Source organism: Nicotiana tabacum, chromosome 3, assembly GCF_000715075.1.
Source record: "Nicotiana tabacum cultivar K326 chromosome 3, ASM71507v2, whole genome shotgun sequence".
Lineage (NCBI taxonomy): Eukaryota > Viridiplantae > Streptophyta > Magnoliopsida > Solanales > Solanaceae > Nicotiana > Nicotiana tabacum.
Window position 1 is genome coordinate 179,219,009 of NC_134082.1, and position 19,039 is coordinate 179,238,047.

A 19,039-nucleotide genomic window follows, 5' to 3' on the forward strand; every position below is an offset into this window, starting at 1 on the left:
TCATACTGTATCTAGAGGATATACATACGAGAAGTTTTATTTTGTGTCTCATACACAACTGACACTAGTTGTACGAGACTCCTTTTTATCTCAAGAATTTGTGGACCCCAATCTTACATTTCTGGGTCCATATAGAAATCTTAGTCCACAAAATTGTAAGACAAAAAAATTGACTCATACAATTAGTGTCTGTATAAGACACAAAATAAATTTTTTCCATATACATACATATGGACATATCTAATTATAGGCTTCTACTGTTCGTCCATTCCCCCACTCAACACCCCCCCCCCCCGGTTATTTCCCCTCTACCCAGCACTTGCAGCGCTGCTCTTGCAGCTGCTGCAATTTGCAGGTTCATCTATACGTACAACTTTTTCTGTATCTATATATATTTATGTTGTTTATTTGTATCTAGGAGATATACACTTCGATATACTGTAAGCTGTGTAAGGACACTCACATAAAGTGTGATTTGATATGTAGAGAAAAGCATTTCACTTTTTAGAGAGAGAAAGTAAAGAGATAGAAAGACAAAGACAGAGTCATCTTCTTTATGCAATGCGGTGAGTGCGCAGTTGAACTAGCAAAAGGTACTCTCTCTGTGTTAATTACTCTGTTTATATATTCATTTATTTACACACACATTAAAACACCACACGCACACATACACACATATGTTTATGTGATATATATGTTTGGGAGTTGTGTGGAATTTCACGAAATTTTGTGTGTTTAATCTTAGGGTTAGAAGATGATGTGCGGACTTATTGATCTAAATACTGTGGATAACGATGACGTCGGAGAAGAAACGACGGCGCCGGTGTCACCAGCGTCATCGTCGACGGCGTCTGGATGTTCGGATTTGACGTCGTCATCTCTGCCGGCGATGGCATCGGTTTGTCTGGAGCTGTGGCATGCGTGTGCTGGACCGTTGATTTCTCTGCCGAAGAAAGGAAGTGCTGTTGTGTACCTACCTCAAGGTCACTTGGAACATCTCTCTGAGTACCCGCCCATAGCCTATAACCTCCCTCCTCACGTTTTTTGTCGCGTCGTAGACGTGAAGCTACAAGTTAGTATACTTTTCCTATGCTTCCTGTCAATTTTGTTGAAATTCTATAATGTATTGTTTTATATTTGCTTGTATATTTACTCTTCTTACTGTTAATTGTATAAAGTATTGAATATTTGTTAGTTATCTGGCATTTGATTCCCATTTGTGTGTTCAATTAATTACAGGCGGATGCGGCGAGTGATGAGGTCTATGCACAAGTCTCACTGGTTCCAGACAATCAGGTATAATGCTCTTCAATTGTTTTCTGATTTGAATGTGCTATACTAGCTGCTTGAATTTAGTTCCTTTAGGTAAAGCTTGGTTAATATAGGCATCGTCAGGGTTATTTTACTCTGTTTTAAGCGTTGTTGTTTGATAGCCAAAATTGGAGCTTTATTCGACCAGAAAAAAGAAGAGAATGAGGAGGTAAATATGTGGCTTTTCAGAAATTGAAATTATCATGAACTTGGATATTTCAATCTTCTTGAGAGTTAGGTAGAGTTCTTCTTCATAAAGTAAGGATTTATTGAAGATGCTTGTATATGATAGTATTAAACATGAATACAAAAATCCGAAACTCTAGTTTTGTTGATTTTTTTTTTCTTCGAGTTCATTGTAGCATTTTCATTTCATTAGCAGATTGAGCAGAAATGGAGGGATGGAGACATTGATGCAGATACTGAAGAGGAGGAAATAGAAGGTGCTGGAAAATCAACAACACCACACATGTTCTGCAAGACTCTCACTGCTTCGGATACCAGCACTCATGGCGGTTTTTCTGTCCCTCGCCGGGCTGCAGAAGATTGCTTTCCTCCATTGGTAAAGCTTTCTTTAAACTAACTTCATTTGTAAATAGTAGATGAGAGTGTTTAGAGGTACTTGTGTGAGTTTATCTGACTTACATGAGCACATTGTTATTACTACAGGATTACAGACAACAGCGGCCCTCACAGGAGCTGGTAGCCAAAGATCTACATGGTATCGAGTGGAAATTTCGGCATATCTATCGTGGTACAACAGACTGCTATTCTTGGATTCTTATTGATTGACAAAATGCTCTGGGTGGCTTTATTGAACTTCTTCAAATTGCAGGTCAGCCACGAAGGCATCTGCTCACTACAGGATGGAGTGCGTTTGTAAACAGGAAGAAGCTTGTTTCTGGTGACGCTGTGCTTTTCTTAAGGTGCCAACTGCTAAATCTGGAAGGATTTCTGCGTTATGTTGTTTTCTTTCTCATGTTCCCATCATTTTTGCAGGACTGCTGATGGAGAACTTAGGCTAGGGGTGAGACGAGCTGCCCAAGCTAAAACATGTTCAAATTATCTAGCTGCCTATAGCCAACTGTTGAATGTCAGTGGTATTGTGGATGTGGTTAATGCCATATCTAGCACAAATGCCTTCAGTATCTGTTATAACCCGAGGTATTCAATCTCTGAAAGAAAATCCTAGCAATGTTATTCCAATGCTATCTTATTTCACAAGTTTTATTAATTTTAGGTATGCTTGTGATGACTTCATAGCCTGTTCCTTTCGGCTGCTTGTGTATATGTATTTACTGAAAATTAAAAGCTTGATTTTCAAATTCAATTTTTTCCATTATCTTCCGTTTATTTTCTCTTTCATACCATGTAAATTTTCTGTATTTAGTAAGCTAGAGTGCAGTTTGTAAGCAATGCAAATCCAGGTTTTCATCTGGAGACAAATGATTTGAGTGGAATGGTAAAGTGTAACAATAAGGACATGATATATTTTTATATGATGAAAGGGCTGTCTTAGCTGTGGGAGCTCATCTACTGCGATTTGAGTGCACTTGATTCTGCTCGTTTACAACTTCGGTAATAGTGGAAGTTGTCTCTAAAATGCAAGGCAGTGGCTTAGCTGGCCAATGTACAAAAGATTTCTGTTAACACAACATTAAAGATTGAGCTGTTTATACTTATAAAAATAGATCGAGCTAGTTATTAACTTAATTTTAAGTCCTATGAAGCCAATGTGTTTAGATTTCCGAATAAAGTATGTTTCTAACACGGTAGACTTTGCGTTTACACTTCATAAATATTAATTTTCTATCCTAGAATCTACTTGCCCGTCTCTGCCATTTTTCCTTAGTACCTGTAAATCTGTATATTTCAGGGCTAGCTCATCAGGCTTCATTTTACCTTACCACAAATTCTCAAAGACTCTTGCACATCCCTTTTCAGCTGGAATGAGATTTAAGATGCGTGTCGAAACAGAAGATGCAGCTGAACAAAGGTTAGTCTATACTTTTATTCTTCTTTTTGTTCTTTTGACTTGGATCAAAAGGAGGTTGTTTACACTTTCATTGGTCAAAACTTGTTGTTTCAATATCTGACAAGCATGTATCAGGTTCACTGGACTTGTTGTAGGAGTCAGCGATGTAGATCCAGTTCGCTGGCCTGGTTCTAAATGGAGGTGCCTATTGGTATGCTACATGTCCTGCACTCCTTTTATTCTGATGGCATAAAGCTTAACCTATATACTCCACTTAACATATGGTTTATTAATCGAAAATATAGGAGGAAATCTTTTTTCCACTAAGGTTAAATGATCCTAGGGATGGGGGCCGATACTGCACCGTTCCTTGGTTTTAACTAAATAGGCACCCTTGCATGTGTTACATGTTTCTGCTTAATCACATATCTATAAAGCTTTAAATGTAGACAAGAATATTCAGCATATATGGTTCCTTTTAAGGAAATTTTTTGTGAGGAACATTGAGTTGTATAGGAACAATAATATCCCAAGAGGCAACATGTGCAGTCCATTCTTTCCTTTGATGACATGCTTATCTTGTTTTTTTTTTCTTTTTTCTTTTTGCTGTTTGACTCTAGTATAGTATATTTTTTTTTTTAATATTTTGGTTTGTTTTTGAGGTGAATTTAGATCACATCATTAATAACACAGCACGGCAGTGTTAAAAGTATGTAAACAGTATGTGAATTGCTCAACCCTAGTCATTTATCGTGTTAGCACAGTAATTTTTCTCTTTATACCTAAAGATAACGATTTACACCATCTTGGTATATGATCAATGAATACTTAGATTTATCAAAATAATGAAAATAATAAATGAAGGGAAGATCTTTTTATAACTCTAGAATTTGTTGTGATTGTCTGGAGACTAGAGTTAGCAATTTGTAAGTAAATATATTCACTAGTGTTCGCAATTTCTGCAACTTAATAATTTCCGTACCATTTGAAGTAAATCATTCCATTTGGTGGAATGATTATGAATAAATCACGAAACCTTGTTAAGACTACCAAAAAAAAATTATTACGTGTTCGGGCAAACAGTAAACTGCAAGATGTAATCTGTTTTTTGAGTTTCTTGATTCTTTTGGTAATATAATTACAACTATAGAAAGTTCGAACTGGAGTATCTCAACATTGAAAATTTACTTATGATATTTTTCTTAAATTTTGTTTTTGAAAGTTCGCACTTCAATTTATGGAGGTCCCTCGTATGTGTATATTTCTCCCCTGGGAATCTAATGTGTCTGTTCTAGCTTTCTTCTTCCTTCTTAAGTTAGCTAATGATACCTCCATCTGTTTTTGACCAAACAAATTGTTGAATTAGTGGACACGTGCACAGTTCTCTTTCTCATGTCCCTGGGAATATTGTTTTGCTGCTGACTAAATGCGTTACAATGGCTGTCTCAGGTCAGGTGGGATGATCTTGATGTTTCTCGGCATAATAGGGTTTCACCGTGGGAAATTGAGCCATCTGGTTCAGCTCCTGTATCCAGCAGCTTGGTGATGCCTTCTGCGAAGAGGACCAGGGTTGGCTTTCCAATTACAAAGGCCGATTTTCCAATTCCTAGAGGTTTCCCTTCACACCCCTTCCCTCTCACCCACGTGCAAACACAACATATATGTATATTGAGTCACACACGCACATCTCATTCCCGCTTTTATCTAGTAGCATGATGCTTCTCCATCGGTAGTAAGTAGTCTTTACCTTCACGTCTTACAGATGGGATTGCAGTATCAGACTTTGGGGAATCTTCTAGGTTCCAGAAGGTCTTGCAAGGTCAAGAAATTTTGGGGATTAGTTCTCCTTTTGTCGGTTTTGATGCTCACAGTCCTCGTACAGCGGGGATAAGATGCTTTCCTGGTTTTCCTAGTTCTGGGGCATCTAGATTGGGAAACAGCATCAGAACCCTGCTTGGTGACACAGACAAGTCCCCTGAAAGCATTGGCTTTAGTGATTCTTCTCGATACAATAAGGTCTTGCAAGGTCAAGAAACTTTTTCAACCCCTCCTTATGGGAGAGGTCATGCAGGTAGCCTAATGGAGGAAAAAAGTAGAACTGGTATTATCGTCGGTATTCAGGTTCCAAGCCACGTAAACAGGTGGTCTGCTCCAAATCAGGGTAATCGCAGTCATTGCAATCCAAGTACTCTTGTCCCGGCATCATCACCTCCTTCTGTGCTCAGCTTTCAGCCTCCCAGGTCTCCAGCATCAAAATTCCAGGCTATGTTCAATCATAAACATGGGAAGCTTGAGACTGCTACCCAGGCTTTGGATATGTCTGAGAGCTGTAGTAGGCATCTCGCATCTGGCTCACATGCCGAGGACATCAGTAGGAAGGGAGACACAAAAGGAATCAGTTCTTTTAGTTTCTTAAAGGAGCAAAAGCAAACAGGAATTTCATATCTTTCTCTTGGGACCCAGTCGTCTCAAAACTTAGTTTCCATGTGTAAAACCAGTTGCAGGATCTTTGGATTCCCCTTGACCGAGAGTAAAATAAATGCAGCTAGAGCGGAGAATCCTGCCGAGGCTGTATATTCACATGGTCTAGAAACAACATTTCTGCCTTCCAGTGATGGAAAGTTGCAGCCAGGGCCACCATTGATGACTAATGTTGTGGGAACAAACTTTACTAAAGTAAATGACCTCTATGCTGCAAGAGATGTGATTCTTGATATTGCTTTGTAGCAAGTATTTGTTGTGAAGTCATGAGCATATGTAAACTGAAGGATGTGTGAGCAGTATTATTGATTCTTAGATTTTAGTTGGCTGATTAGTTTTGGCCAATGAACGCAAGCACGTAGTTGCCAGTACAATGCTTATCCTGAGATGAGTATTGAGAGTTTTTATTGCAAGGAACACAGTGAAGATTAGTATTGTTGAGGGAAGTATGTGCTTGTAAGTGTCTGCACTACAAATTTTACTATTCTGCTCTCATAGGTTACCATGCATTATTTCGATAAAGTTTCAATAAAGAATAAACTTTAATCCAATGTGGGAGCTATGCATTGCTGGTTTAAATTCAAATATTGAATAATCAAGGTTACTCTAGGAGAAGTTCCACAGGATTATCAACTATCTTCTTAATAAGATTCTGTTCGGATACTTTCTCAAAACTTGGTGCAATGTACCATGACACAGTTTGGTCTGTGCTAGAGCTGTGTACTTGTTTTTTCCCAGCACTCTTTAGCACTCATTTGGTTTTGGTTCCCAATTTTGCTTTTGATAACATAGTACGATTTTCTTTTTTTACCTGATTGTTAAGTCATGCGTCTGATTTTTTTGTGTTGACCTAACGTCCTCTCACTTTGCAGGAAATTGCATGTATGTTCCTGTGATGTTGATGTACTATGATGCAACAATCGGAAGATGTGTTGCTGCATCATGATGTCTGTACGATAATTGCGCTATGCTTGAAATTACCTAGTGAACTATCTTTTAGGTTTGACCTAAATTGTTTTTATATATTTGCCTACTTAGTTTTGCTATGAACTAACTCACGTTCCTATGAAAGACGAACGTCTGTTGTAGCTGTTCTTGTCTCGGAGCACATTGTAATCTTTAAGGAATTGTTCATAGTCCTGTAATTTAGCAGGCTGAATATGGTTTCCTGTTTGTTCTTTGCTAAACTTTGTATTCCAGAATTTCTGTTAGTGTGTTATTATTAGCTTTGGATTACCTCTTGTGCCGTCTCTATTTTTGGGAACAAATCAGCGTATTCCTGTTATGCTTAAGAAAATCTTTTACTAAGATTTTGTTGAGTAAATGTTCTTGCAACATGCTCGATCAATTTCAGTTTCTGGAATTCCTTAAGTCGTTTCAACTCTGCCCTCCAACATGTGCATTATGGTGGTTTGTGCATTGCCTTTCTTGCTTGTGTGTCATAATGATATTCTCACACGATTTTTTCCAGACCGTGGAGCAGGGGGTTTTGTAAACTCATTCATCATCTTTTCGTTTGAGCCATGTTACAAAAAATTTGCGTGGCACAAAAATATTTGACCACAGACAACCTCTTCTCATCGAACTCTTCTTTCATGGCTGATCAATGATTAAGATATATATATGGAATTATGGTGACAGCTAGATTATCAGCTTGTTCTTTTATGATTTCTTATTTCCATTTTTGTTTTGATGAAATAGGGCCCCTTTAAATGAAAATTTTTCTATATAAAATGTCGTCCATATACATATTGTCATGTTGTCTTTTATTCAATCCTATAAGCTAACATCTCCGTAAAACCAGAGGCAAACAACCAACAATTTGGTCATATATCGGATCACTTGTCACAATTCACAAGGTGATTAATTGTCTAATTAAGAAGACGTTAATATGATTGAAAAAGTAACAATAAGATTAAATGTATAAAGAACGAGTTGTTCGAAATTTCAAGATCTATTTGATGCTTTTTTTTGAGCTTAAGCCTAAAGACTAATTATAGGTGAAGAACTTGATATTACCAATCGAAACATGTTGTTACGTACCTCGTATCTGTTTGGGTATAAAGCGAGTTTCTTCCTATTAGGGTCCGAAAAGGCCCCTTAGAAGTTGACGACCTGATACTCATTCCTACTAGCTAGGCATCGTCAAGTGAATTTAACCTCGTGGTGTCCATGTCCATGTCCATGTTATAGATAACGAGAAAAAGAAAACTTTAGTATTACGTCATGGCCTTCGTGGATACTTGCTTACATGCTTTGACCAACCTAACCTTTTTTCAATTCAATGGCTGACCCTGAGACGACCTCCATGACTCTGCTCTCCACATATTTTTTTTATATATATGTGTGTGCATTTCACTTCTTCAAGACAAGTACGTAACATTTACTTGGTTCATTTTTTCTGTGCTTCTCTCTTTAATTCCAAAACAAAATATTTACACTGAGAAGATTAGCCGTCAATAGATATGACAGTTGCTGCCCTTCATCTCTTAACTAAGGTATGTCTTACTATCCCCATATGCCTTTGCAAATAGATAATAAGTTTGATTAACCGTAATTAGGAAGCAATAAATAGGGCAGCTCACTGCATTAATTAAGCTTTAATTATGCATGGGTTGAGGAAGGACGGGAACATGTTTGTGTATTTTACGCATTCTTGCTTTGTATTTCCGCAAGAGATCACTATTTTTAGTGATCTTGAATTTGTCATGACCTCCTAGCTAGTCACATGGCGACAACTTTTGCGATTTATTGTCTATGAACAAGTTAATTTGATAGAAAAAGTAGCAATAAGATCATTATTTGTGTAAGAACAAGTTGTTCGAGAAAATTCAAGATCTATTTGATGTTCTTTTAAGCTTAAAAATTCACTATAGGTGAAGCTTACTATTAACATCATGTGAAAAATGATACTATTACTTACTTTCGTCATGCAGTAGCTTTGCAGGCTGCAGCCATTTTTGTTACTAAATTAAACCCTCCACATTACTAGATATAGTCTTGCTTCTACGTTTGATTCATTTGATTTAGCATTAATTGCTGTAGTACTTCATCAAGAAGGGGAGAAGTCTTTGATTCAAGCTCTAGACAATACCAAATCAGGTACGAAAGAAAATTAAAATAACAGCTAATTGTCATTATTTATTTGTTTTAGAATGATTGCTTGACTTTTATATATGTATATGCGTGTATTCAATATTTGTGTTTGAAGAGTTGGTGCTTTTGGGATTCATCTCCTTGTTGCTGACTGTTGATCTCCAAAAGCCTATTGCCAAAATCTGTATCCCTAAGGCTGCTGCTGAAACTTTTCTTCCATGTCAAAGCTTGACAATTGATGATGAAGAGGAAGAACCAAAATGTGAACAACAGGTATTTGTAAGTGTAAAGAGACGTTGATTTTAGTTGCTAGTAAATTTTACGTGTCACATTTTTTATTTTCAGGGGAATGAAATCTTTGATGTCTAGGGAAGGAGCCGAGCAGCTCCGGCTGTTAATATTTGCTCTGGCTTTCTTCCATATTCTTTCTTGCTTCCTCACTTTCAGTCTTGGAACTCGTAAGGTAAGTAATTAATTAAGTTCTTGTCTTCTTGAATCTTGACAGCTTCGGTTTTTCTTGAAATTAGTATTGATTACCATTTCGGTATAATAACAAGATTTTTTAAAATTAAAATCCCTTAAAGTATTTGTTCAGCTTTATATTGACTATTTGTATATGGGTAAAATCGTGGATAGAGCACACCCCGATTTTCGATGGTAAAAACGGAAGGACCCATACACACGAGACTAGAATTGAGTCCGAAAACCCTTTGTACCGAGACCCCTGAAAGAAGAACGACGTGTCGTCATCGGGCATGATAAAGCGACGCTCCCCGAACCCAGAACGAGTTCTAAAACCTCGGAAAATACGGTAAACGGTTATGCACGACGGAGAAGGAGCCGTGATATTCGTACCTGACCAGATATCGCCACGCGTATCTCACTCGATGTCGGTTACAGATCAATAATAAAGAAGATTTTTAACCTTTTTAGACTTGTACTAGGAATGAAACTCTCCTACTATATAAAAGGGGATTTTCTTTCTTTGAAGAGATTGTAACACGCAAACCAAGCTAAGTCAATACAAACTCATTTTTTTGCTTTCTAGCTATTGTAAAGTTCTTACTTCACTGTTTGTTCTTCATTCATAATTGGATGCAACCTAAGGGTCCAATCGAGGGCAATTTTAGGACAACATTAATAATTAAAAATTATAAATGAAAATATAATTAATGAAAGTAGTTTAATGAATCTTATACATAATCTAAATAGATGTTAGACAAATCTAATCTATATATCTATATTTATATGTATATTTGTATCGATATCTATATTTGTATCTATATATTGATCCACTCAGAAATTTTCTTCTATATTAGCTAAAAATATGGAGGTAATACATTAACTACAACAACAACAACAACGACCCAGTATAATCCCACAAGTGGGGTCTGGGGAGGGTAATATGTACGCAGACCTTACCCCTACCCCGAAGGGTAGAGAGGCTGTTTCCAGGAGACCCTCGGCTCAAAAACGCAATAGGAGATGATATATTAATACCATAAAAATGTGTAATAAAAATAACAACAATATATAAGAGATACGAAATATGAAATACAGGATACGAAATACGAAATAGATGGCTGGTATAGTACAACTAGAAGGTAAAGCCCTGCATCAATAGACGACCACTGACATTCTTAGTCTAACTCCTAACTAGATAGTCTCTCTCACTTGTGCTGTAGAAATATTCACACTCTCCCCTAACCTACAACCTTAATGCTCGACCTCCATAATTCCCTATCAAGGGCCATGTCCTCAGTAATCCTAAGTTGCGCCATGTCCTGTCTGATCACCTCTCCCCAATACTTCTTAGGTCTCCCTCTACCTCTCCGCGTGCCCACTACAACCAGTTGCTCACACCTCCTAACCGGTGCATCAGTGCTCCTCCTCTGAATGTGCCCAAACCATCTGAGTCTTACTTCCCGCATCTTGTCCTCCATGGGGGCCACACCCACCTTCTCTCGAATATCTGCATTCTTAATCTTATCCATCCTTGTATGCCCGCACATCCACCTCAACATCCTCATCTCTGCTACTTTCATCTTCTGGGTGTGTGAGTTCTTTACCGGCTAACATTCAGTTCCATACAACATGGCAGGCCTAACCACTGCTCTATAAAACTTACCTTTTAGTAACGGTGGCACTTTCTTGTCACACAAGACTCCCGACGCTAACCTCCACTTCATCCACCCCACCCCTATACGGTGTGTGACATCCTCGTCAATCTCCCCGATCCCCTGAATAACCGATCCAAGGTACTTGAAACTACCTTTCTGGGGAATGACTTGAGAGTCAAGCCTCACTTCAACTCCCGCTTCCGTCGGCTCAACTCCAAATTTGCACTCGAGGTATTCCGTCTTCGTCCTACTCAACTTGAAACCTTTAGACTCAAGAGCATGTCTCCAAATCTCTAGCCTCTCGTTGACGCCGCCTCTTGTCTCGTCAATTAGAATAATGTCATCAGCAAATAGCATGCACCATGGAACCTCCCCTTGAATATGATGAGTCAGTGCATCCATCACCAGGGCAAATAGGAATGGGCTTAGCGCAGACCCTTGGTGCAATCCCGTAATAACTGGAAAGTGTTCAGAGTCGCCTCCTACTGTCCTAACCCGAGTCTTAGCTCCATCATACATGTCTTTAATCACCCTAATATAGTTACTCGGGACCCCTTTATCCTCTAAGCAGCTCCATAAGACCTTCCTAGGAACCTTATCGTACGCTTTCTCCAGATCAATAAACACCATGTGGAGATCTTTCTTCTTATCTCTGTACTGTTCCACCATCCTCCTAATAAGGTGGATAGCTTCTGTGGTAGATCGTCCCGGCATGAACCCGAACTGGTTGTCTGAAATAGACACCGTCCTTCGCACTCTCCTTTCTACCACTCTCTCCCAAACTTTCATGGTATGACTTAGTAATTTGATGCCCCTATAGTTGTTACAGCTCTGGACATCACCTTTGTTCTTATACAACGGGACCATTGTACTCCACCTCCACTCTTCAGGCATTCTATTAGTCTTGAATATAACACTAAACAATGCAGTAAGCCATTCCAAGCCTGCTTGACCCACACACCTCCACAGTTCAACCGGAATCTCGTCTGGCCCGGTAGCTCTGCCCCTTCTCATCTTACGCATTGCCTCCATGACTTCATCGATCTCAATGTCCCTACAATTACTTACTTCATGGTGACTGTCGGCATTCCTCGATTTCCCAAGTATAATATCCTGATCCCCTTCTTCACTTAGAAGTTTATGAAAGTAGGTCTGCCACCTCCTCTTAATCTCGTCATCTCCCATCAAAACTTTGCCGTCATCATCTTTTATGCACCTCACTTGGTCCAGATCCCGAGTTGTCCTCTCTCTCGCCTTAGCGAGTCAGAATAACTTCTTCTCCCCACCTTTGTTCCTTAGCTCCTCATACAGACGAGCAAAAGCTGTCGTTTTAGCCTTTGTCACTGCCATCTTCGCCTCCTTCCTAGCTACCTTATACCTTTGACTGTTCTCTCTCTTCTCCTCCTCGTCAGTGCTCCCTACTAACCTTAGGTAAGCCGCCTTCTTTGCTTCCACTTTACCTTGGACAACTGCATTCCACCACCAATCTCCTTTGTGTCCACCATAGTGTCCCGTAGATATCCCTAACACCTCTCTAGCCGCCTTTCTTATACAGTCCGCCGTCGTCGACCACATTGTGTTTGCGTCCCCACTACTTCTCCAAGCTCCCATTGCCGATAACCTTCCTTCCAACTCTTTAGCTTTATCCTTAGTTAAGGCGCCCCACCTAATCCTAGGGCGTCCTTGTACTGACCTCTTCTTCCTCCTTATCCTAATACAAATTTCCATCACCAAAAGCCTATGCTGCGTTGAGAGGGTCTCACCTGGGATAACCTTGTAGTCCTCGCACAACCTTCTGTCGCATCTCCTGAGGAGTAGATAGTCAATCTGAGTCTTCGCCACCGAACTTTGGTAAGTAACTAAATGTTCATCCCGCTTCGTAAAACTCGAATTTGCAATGACTAGATCGAAAGCCTTGGCAAAGTCTAATAGCGCAATGCCCCCTCCGTTCCGCTCTCCGAAACCAAATCCGCCATGCACCTCAGTGTACCCACCTGCAGATAACTCAATATGACCATTGAAATCTCCTCCTATGAATAACCTCTCAGAAGGCGGTATACTACGAACAATCTCATCCAACCCCTCCCAAAATTGCCTTTTAATATCCTCATCCAAGCCTGCTTGTGGTGCGTATGCGCTAACAACATTTAAAGTACCCTCACCCACCACCAACTTTATAGTCATTAGCCTATCATTCACCCGCCTGACCTCTACCACGGACTCCCTAAGATGGCTATCTACCAGGATACCCACTCCATTCTTACCCCTCAGGACACCAGAGTACCACAACTTATACCCATCCACGTTTTTCGCCCTCGATCCGACCCACCTAGTTTCCTGGACACACGCTATATTAATCTTCCTCTTCTGCAGGATTTTCGCCAACTCTATGGATTTACTCGTTAGTGAAACTATGTTCCATGACCCGATTCTCAACCTATATGCTCCCTTGCCCCCTCTACCTCCCCTGCTACCCGACCCACCCCCTGAACCCCACCCCACACTCTGCCCCACCCGAGGACATGCCCTTATTTTATCATCCCAGACTGCAGCCACTACACCTACAATAATCTAGAGAAGTCTCGCTAGTGTACAACGTACACAAATCAAACTTGAAGGAAACACGTGGTAACTAGTATCCCAGTTCAAAGGTTTAACTATTGCGAAGTAAAATAGCAGTAATTTAGCTAACACCAAAAGGGAAACAGTAAAACAGGAGGTACCAACTCCCGATAACAAAACCTGTGGCTGATTTGCTGTGCTCGATGTAGTTGTACGCTCCCGCCCACTTGCTGACACTCGCCCAGGTTGCTCTCCTTTGCCAGTGCTCGTGCGCCCAACTTGTCTCCAATACTCCGAGAATTCCTGAAAATACAGAAAATACCACGACCCAAAAACCAGAAAGAGCTATCACCGCTATCACTTTGCATTAATGAATCAAGGACGGAGTCGAAATGTCGACTTCACTGCCGGATCTGAAAATTTCCAACCACAGTCCGGCGGGCGTCAGTGGTATCGAGAATCGCCTATGATAGAGATGGTTGAAGGTCGAGCGGCTGTTGGTGTCGAAGAAGGATGGTCGCTGGGAAATGGGGCTGTTGTAGTTCGTTTCCGGCGAGCTCTGGGTGGCGTTGGATCTTAGAGCGGCGAGCTCTGTTGCAGTTCGTTTCCGGCGAGCGGCTTTTCGTTCCAGCGGAAATCGGAAAGCTCAAATCCTCGAATCGCTGTGTTCGATTCATATAATAATAATAATAATAATAATAATAATAATAATAATAATAATAATAATAATATAATAATAATAATAATAATAATAATAATAATAATAATAATAATAATAATAGTATGAAAAATGTACAGTTTTCTTTATAACTCAATTAAACTACGTAAATAATATTAGTGTCAGGTAATACATTAACTAAAAAACTATAATAGAAAAAAATAATAAAATATAGAAATACGTAAATTGAGATAACCAATGACTATTCATACTTTGGAATAGTTAAAATATAAAATAAAACTAAAATTTACTTAAGATATAAAATTTTTATTGAGTTTAAAAATTAAATAAACTCAAGCAAGAAAATCAGATCTTACATAAAGTATACAAATTATTTATAAGGTAAGAAAAAACTTAAATAATCAGTAAAAAATATTTTAATAACAAGAATAATAAAGTCATATTAATATTTATAAATCGGGAAAATGAATATTTTATATGTAAATATTACTACAACATTTAGATACAGTGTGTTAAAACAATTAAGAAAATATTTTTGTATCATTAATATTTGAATTGAGTGTAGTTAGTCTAAGTTTGAAAGCATAACATAAAATTTTGAAAATGCAGTCCAATTTAGAAAATAGAATGATGAAACTTATTTGAATTTAAGATGAGACGGTTATTTAATTTTTATCTATATTATATTACAATGAGTGGGGTAGAAATAGATATTAAATTCAAACAAGCTAATAAAAATCTACATGATAATATAATAATATTAGGTATTGAATAATACAATATCAAAAATAAAGGATAAATAGAGAAAAATAAATACAAATTCAGATTTTTTATCATAGAGAAAAATGGTAAAACTTATTTAAATTTGAGATGAGAAAATATTTTATATTGTGATGTCATAATATGGATAAGTCCACGTAACTCAAGTCTAATAGAGAAAATCAAACACTAAAAATATTGAAAATAAAAATAAATTAGAGATAATATGAGGATATTTAGGTTTAGAAAATAAAATAAAATAAATATACAATACTTAAAAATATTATTAAAATTCAAATAATTTAAATTTCAAGAAATATTTTTAAAACAAAATAAATATTTATTTTATGATTAAAAAAATTATATATTTATCTATATTATATTAATGAATAGTATTCGATAGTTATAAGTTAATAAAAAGCCACATAAAACGTAATAAGATCATATAATAGATTAAAAAAAATACCAAAATTATGTTAAATTATTAAAAATTTACTATTAGAAATGAAATGAAGACTATTTGAATTTGAGATTAGAAAATTCTTAAAACTATGATGAGAATGCTCAAACCATGGATAATACCACGAAATTGAAGTCTTATTTATAAAAATTAAAAAATAATAAAATAAAAAAATACAAAATAAATTTCTAATGTAGGGAATATTAAGAAAATTTATGTAAATAAATAAAATCACAGTGAAAATATTACTATAATATTTAGATGTAATGTGTTCAAATAATTAAGAAAATATTTTTCTATGATTAAAATAAAATTTTAAAAATACAAAACAATTCTAATATAGCTAATTTTACTAATGAAAAATAAAAATTAAATTTTTATCTTAAAGCTAAAAAAGAAATAAAATTTAACTGCATCTAATACAAAAATAATTATAAGAGAACTCAATACATTTGGAACATAATAATCAAATAACTTATGTATTAAAATTTTATACTAATTCAAAGTTACAATTTAAAATAAAATATGATATTATTTTGGTTATAGGAAAAGCATTAATATAAAAACTATTTAAAATTTATAGTAGGAAAGAGAATGTATAAAAAATAGAGGTAGTGTGAGGATACTTATACTTTAAATTAATTTTAAAATAAATAAATTTAATAATTAAATTATATTTAAAAATATTACTAATAAATTTAAATGATTAAAAAATTCCGAATAAGAGGATACAAGCATAAAAATATACCAAATTTTCAAGAATAAAAAATTTATATTTATTAAAGACTATTGAAAGGATAATAAGCAAGACATTAATTTAATTATTAAGATAATAAAAAACAATATGATTGTATAATAATATTAAATAATACAATAACTATAAGAAAAGAACAAAAAGAAAAAAGAATTTGCGTAAAAATGCTGTGATGAATAAGACATATTTGATTTCACATAAAAACAAAGTGATAGTAAGAATTTTGTTAAAATAATATGATCTAATGTGCTCAAACAACATAGATTACAACATGACATGTTTAGTATTCTTTAATATTGACAAGAAAACGAAAATACAAGTACTAAAATCAAGGGGTTAAGTTACTACAAATAAAAAAAAAAAAAGGTTGTCCACTACGAGATTTAAATAATAGTTTCATATCCTGCTTCATAATTAATATCTAATGTTGTATAATTCTTATCTGAGAGGTTTATATTTTAAGGTTATTCACACATAATTTAAACAATCTACATCACCATTTGACATGATTTATGTCCACGCATCACGCGGGTACTAATACTAGTTTCTATATAATAACAACTTCTTTTTAAAATTAAAATCCCGTAAAGTATTTGTTTAGTTTTGTATTGACTATTTGTATACGGGAGCACACCCCGATTTTTTGGTGGTAAAAACGGAAGACGGACATGGACACACGAGACTATAATCGAGTCCGGAAACCCTTCGTACCGAGACCCCTGAAAGAAGAACGATGTGTTGTCATCGGACATGATAAAACGACGCTCCCCGAATCCAGGACGATTTCTAAAACCTCAAAAAATACGGTAAACAGTTATGCATGACGGAGAAAGAGCCGTGATATTTGTACCTGACCGAATATCACGGTGCGAATCTCGCTCGATGTCTGGTTACGGATTAGTAATAAAGAAGATTTTTATTTTTTTAGACTTGTACTAGGGATAAAACTCTCCTACTATATAAAGGGGGATTTTCTTTCTTTGAAGAGATTGTAACACACAAATCAAGTCAATACAAACTCATTTTTTTGCTTTCTAGCTATTGTAAAGTTCTTACTTCACTGTTTATTCTTCATTCATAATTGGCTTCGACCTAAGGTCCGATCGAGAGCAAAACTACTATTCAACCTAAGCTCGAGTTGGGCCGTAACATTACATTTGATTTGATTATTCATTTTGTCTTTAACTTTTTTATCTAATATTCTTGATTATTTGTGTTGAATCAATCCACATATCCTTAAAGTTGCGTACAAATTTAATTGTTATCCGTCTTAAGGGTAAATAACTTGTCGCCACCGTAGGTGTCACGATCCAATTTTCCCTCCGTTGGGTTTCGTTATGGCACCTAGTCTTAGGAACTATGGAAGCGTAACATTTACTGAATAACAACAATAATAAAGAAAATCTAACATTCTCGATATAGAAATATTTACAATTTTTTTTACAATTTCTCAAAGCCGGTAGTACAAGTCATAAGCTCTACAACGTTTGCTAGAAAACCTCTAAAATACAATTATCTCGAAATAAGAGTGAACAGTGTAAATACAAAATAAGAAGGTGACTCTGAAGCTTGCGAATGCAGCAACAAGTTTACCTTGAGTCTCTACAGCAATGGTACGCCTAGATTCTAGCGATTCAATACCTGAATCTGTACAAAAATATACAAAAGTGTAGAATGAGCACACCACATCGGTGCCCAGTAAGTATCAAGTCTAACCTCGGTGGAGTAGTGACGAGGAACAGTCAAGACATCTACTGGTCTAATAACTTGAACAAGCATAAGTATAGGAACAACAATGCATGATTTCTACATGAAAACTATGCAATATGACTAACAATACATTAATTACAATAAAGAGGGAAAATGACAAGTATCAGTAGAAGACCATAATAATGACACAGAAGAGTGAGTAGAAACACAACCTAAATCCGAAATCACAGATACAACAAGGACGAATAATAGCTCAGCAACTACAACAACTTTCACATTTGATTTTAGTCAACAATGTTCACAAAGTACCGAACCTCGAATACATTACAACTCACATGTCTCAATACCTGAAACCCTAATACTTGGAATCCTGTGCCCATATCACATCTCATAACCATACTGACAACTCACGTGCCAAATAGATCCATTTGTGTGCATCTATACCCAATGATTTCAAGAAAAACCTCTTATCCGATAATGTTGCTTAGCTACATGTATTCTTGTACAAATGTCCTAACATAGTTCATACCAGTTAGTAAGCATAAGGAAAAGAGCAGACAACACGTAGAATGTTTGCAGGGGGATTTCCCGGAATACCGTTCCATAGTACCAAAGTAAATATGCAGAGGGATCTCCCGGAATACCGTTCAGTAGTCCCAAAGTAAATATGCAGGGGGATCTCCCGGAATACCGTTCCGCAGTCCCAAAGTAAATATGAAGGACATGGGGATTTTCCAGAATATCGTTCCGTAGTCCCAAAGTAAATATGCAGAACAGGAGGATCTCCCGAAATGCCGTTCCGTAGTCCCAAAGTAAATATGCAGAATAGGGGGATCTCCCAGAATACCGTTTCATAGTCCCAAAGTAAATATGCAGCGCAACCAACAGAGATAACAACTACAGCACGACAAAACCTCGTGCATTACCACAAAAAGTACAACAAAAATGACAATAATACAAAGTACGACAAGTAAATCAACTCAAGAACTTTAAATCACAAAGAAACGGCAAAACCCGTTCACAAGGAATAACCACAGTAAAGAATGCTATGCATAAAGAGAACAACTTAACAAGGAAAAAAACTAAAATGTAGCAACGATCCCACATTATACAATTCAACAACAAGGAAGCT

General features: G+C 36.7%; 1 protein-coding gene and 1 long non-coding RNA gene across 7 annotated transcripts; both read left to right on the forward strand.

Moving 5' to 3' along the window:
• The first annotated feature begins 224 nt into the window (after positions 1 to 224).
• LOC107785172 (auxin response factor 3) lies at positions 225 to 7,003 on the forward strand. Of its 4 annotated transcripts, none has more exons than XR_001647814.2 (12): positions 225 to 593; positions 746 to 1,072; positions 1,240 to 1,296; positions 1,691 to 1,873; positions 1,981 to 2,065; positions 2,147 to 2,237; positions 2,311 to 2,475; positions 3,188 to 3,307; positions 3,422 to 3,497; positions 4,736 to 4,898; positions 5,049 to 6,223; positions 6,640 to 7,003. XR_001647814.2 is itself a non-coding variant. In XM_016606410.2 (11 exons), exons 2-11 carry the CDS (start codon positions 755 to 757, stop codon positions 6,011 to 6,013), a joined length of 2,223 nt encoding a protein of 740 aa, XP_016461896.2. In that variant the 5' UTR covers positions 225 to 593; positions 746 to 754; the 3' UTR covers positions 6,014 to 6,318. The 4 variants fall into 4 exon arrangements, 2 of the variants coding, with proteins under 2 accessions (XP_016461896.2, XP_075106368.1); XR_001647815.2 differs by having other exon boundaries at positions 1,694 to 1,873; XM_016606410.2 differs by lacking the exon at positions 6,640 to 7,003 and having other exon boundaries at positions 5,049 to 6,318.
• Positions 7,004 to 8,148: 1,145 nt separating this feature from the next.
• On the forward strand, positions 8,149 to 9,871 carry LOC142175337 (uncharacterized). Of its 3 annotated transcripts, XR_012704356.1 has the most exons (4): positions 8,149 to 8,265; positions 8,813 to 8,869; positions 8,979 to 9,136; positions 9,209 to 9,871. It is a non-coding gene; the product is annotated as an uncharacterized LOC142175337 (long non-coding RNA). The 3 variants fall into 3 exon arrangements; XR_012704355.1 differs by having other exon boundaries at positions 8,813 to 9,136; XR_012704354.1 differs by having other exon boundaries at positions 8,160 to 8,869.
• Positions 9,872 to 19,039: the final 9,168 nt, after the last annotated feature.

Bases quoted from the DNA above. Each gene is read 5' to 3' on its own strand.
- LOC107785172 (XM_016606410.2), top strand. From the start codon at position 755: ATGATGTGCGGACTTATTGATCTAAATACTGTGGATAACGATGACGTC. The intron at 1,297-1,690 runs GTATAATGCTCT...TCATTTCATTAG, and splicing joins CACTGGTTCCAGACAATCAG to CAGATTGAGCAGAAATGGAG. The intron at 2,238-2,310 runs GTGCCAACTGCT...TCATTTTTGCAG, and splicing joins GACGCTGTGCTTTTCTTAAG to GACTGCTGATGGAGAACTTA.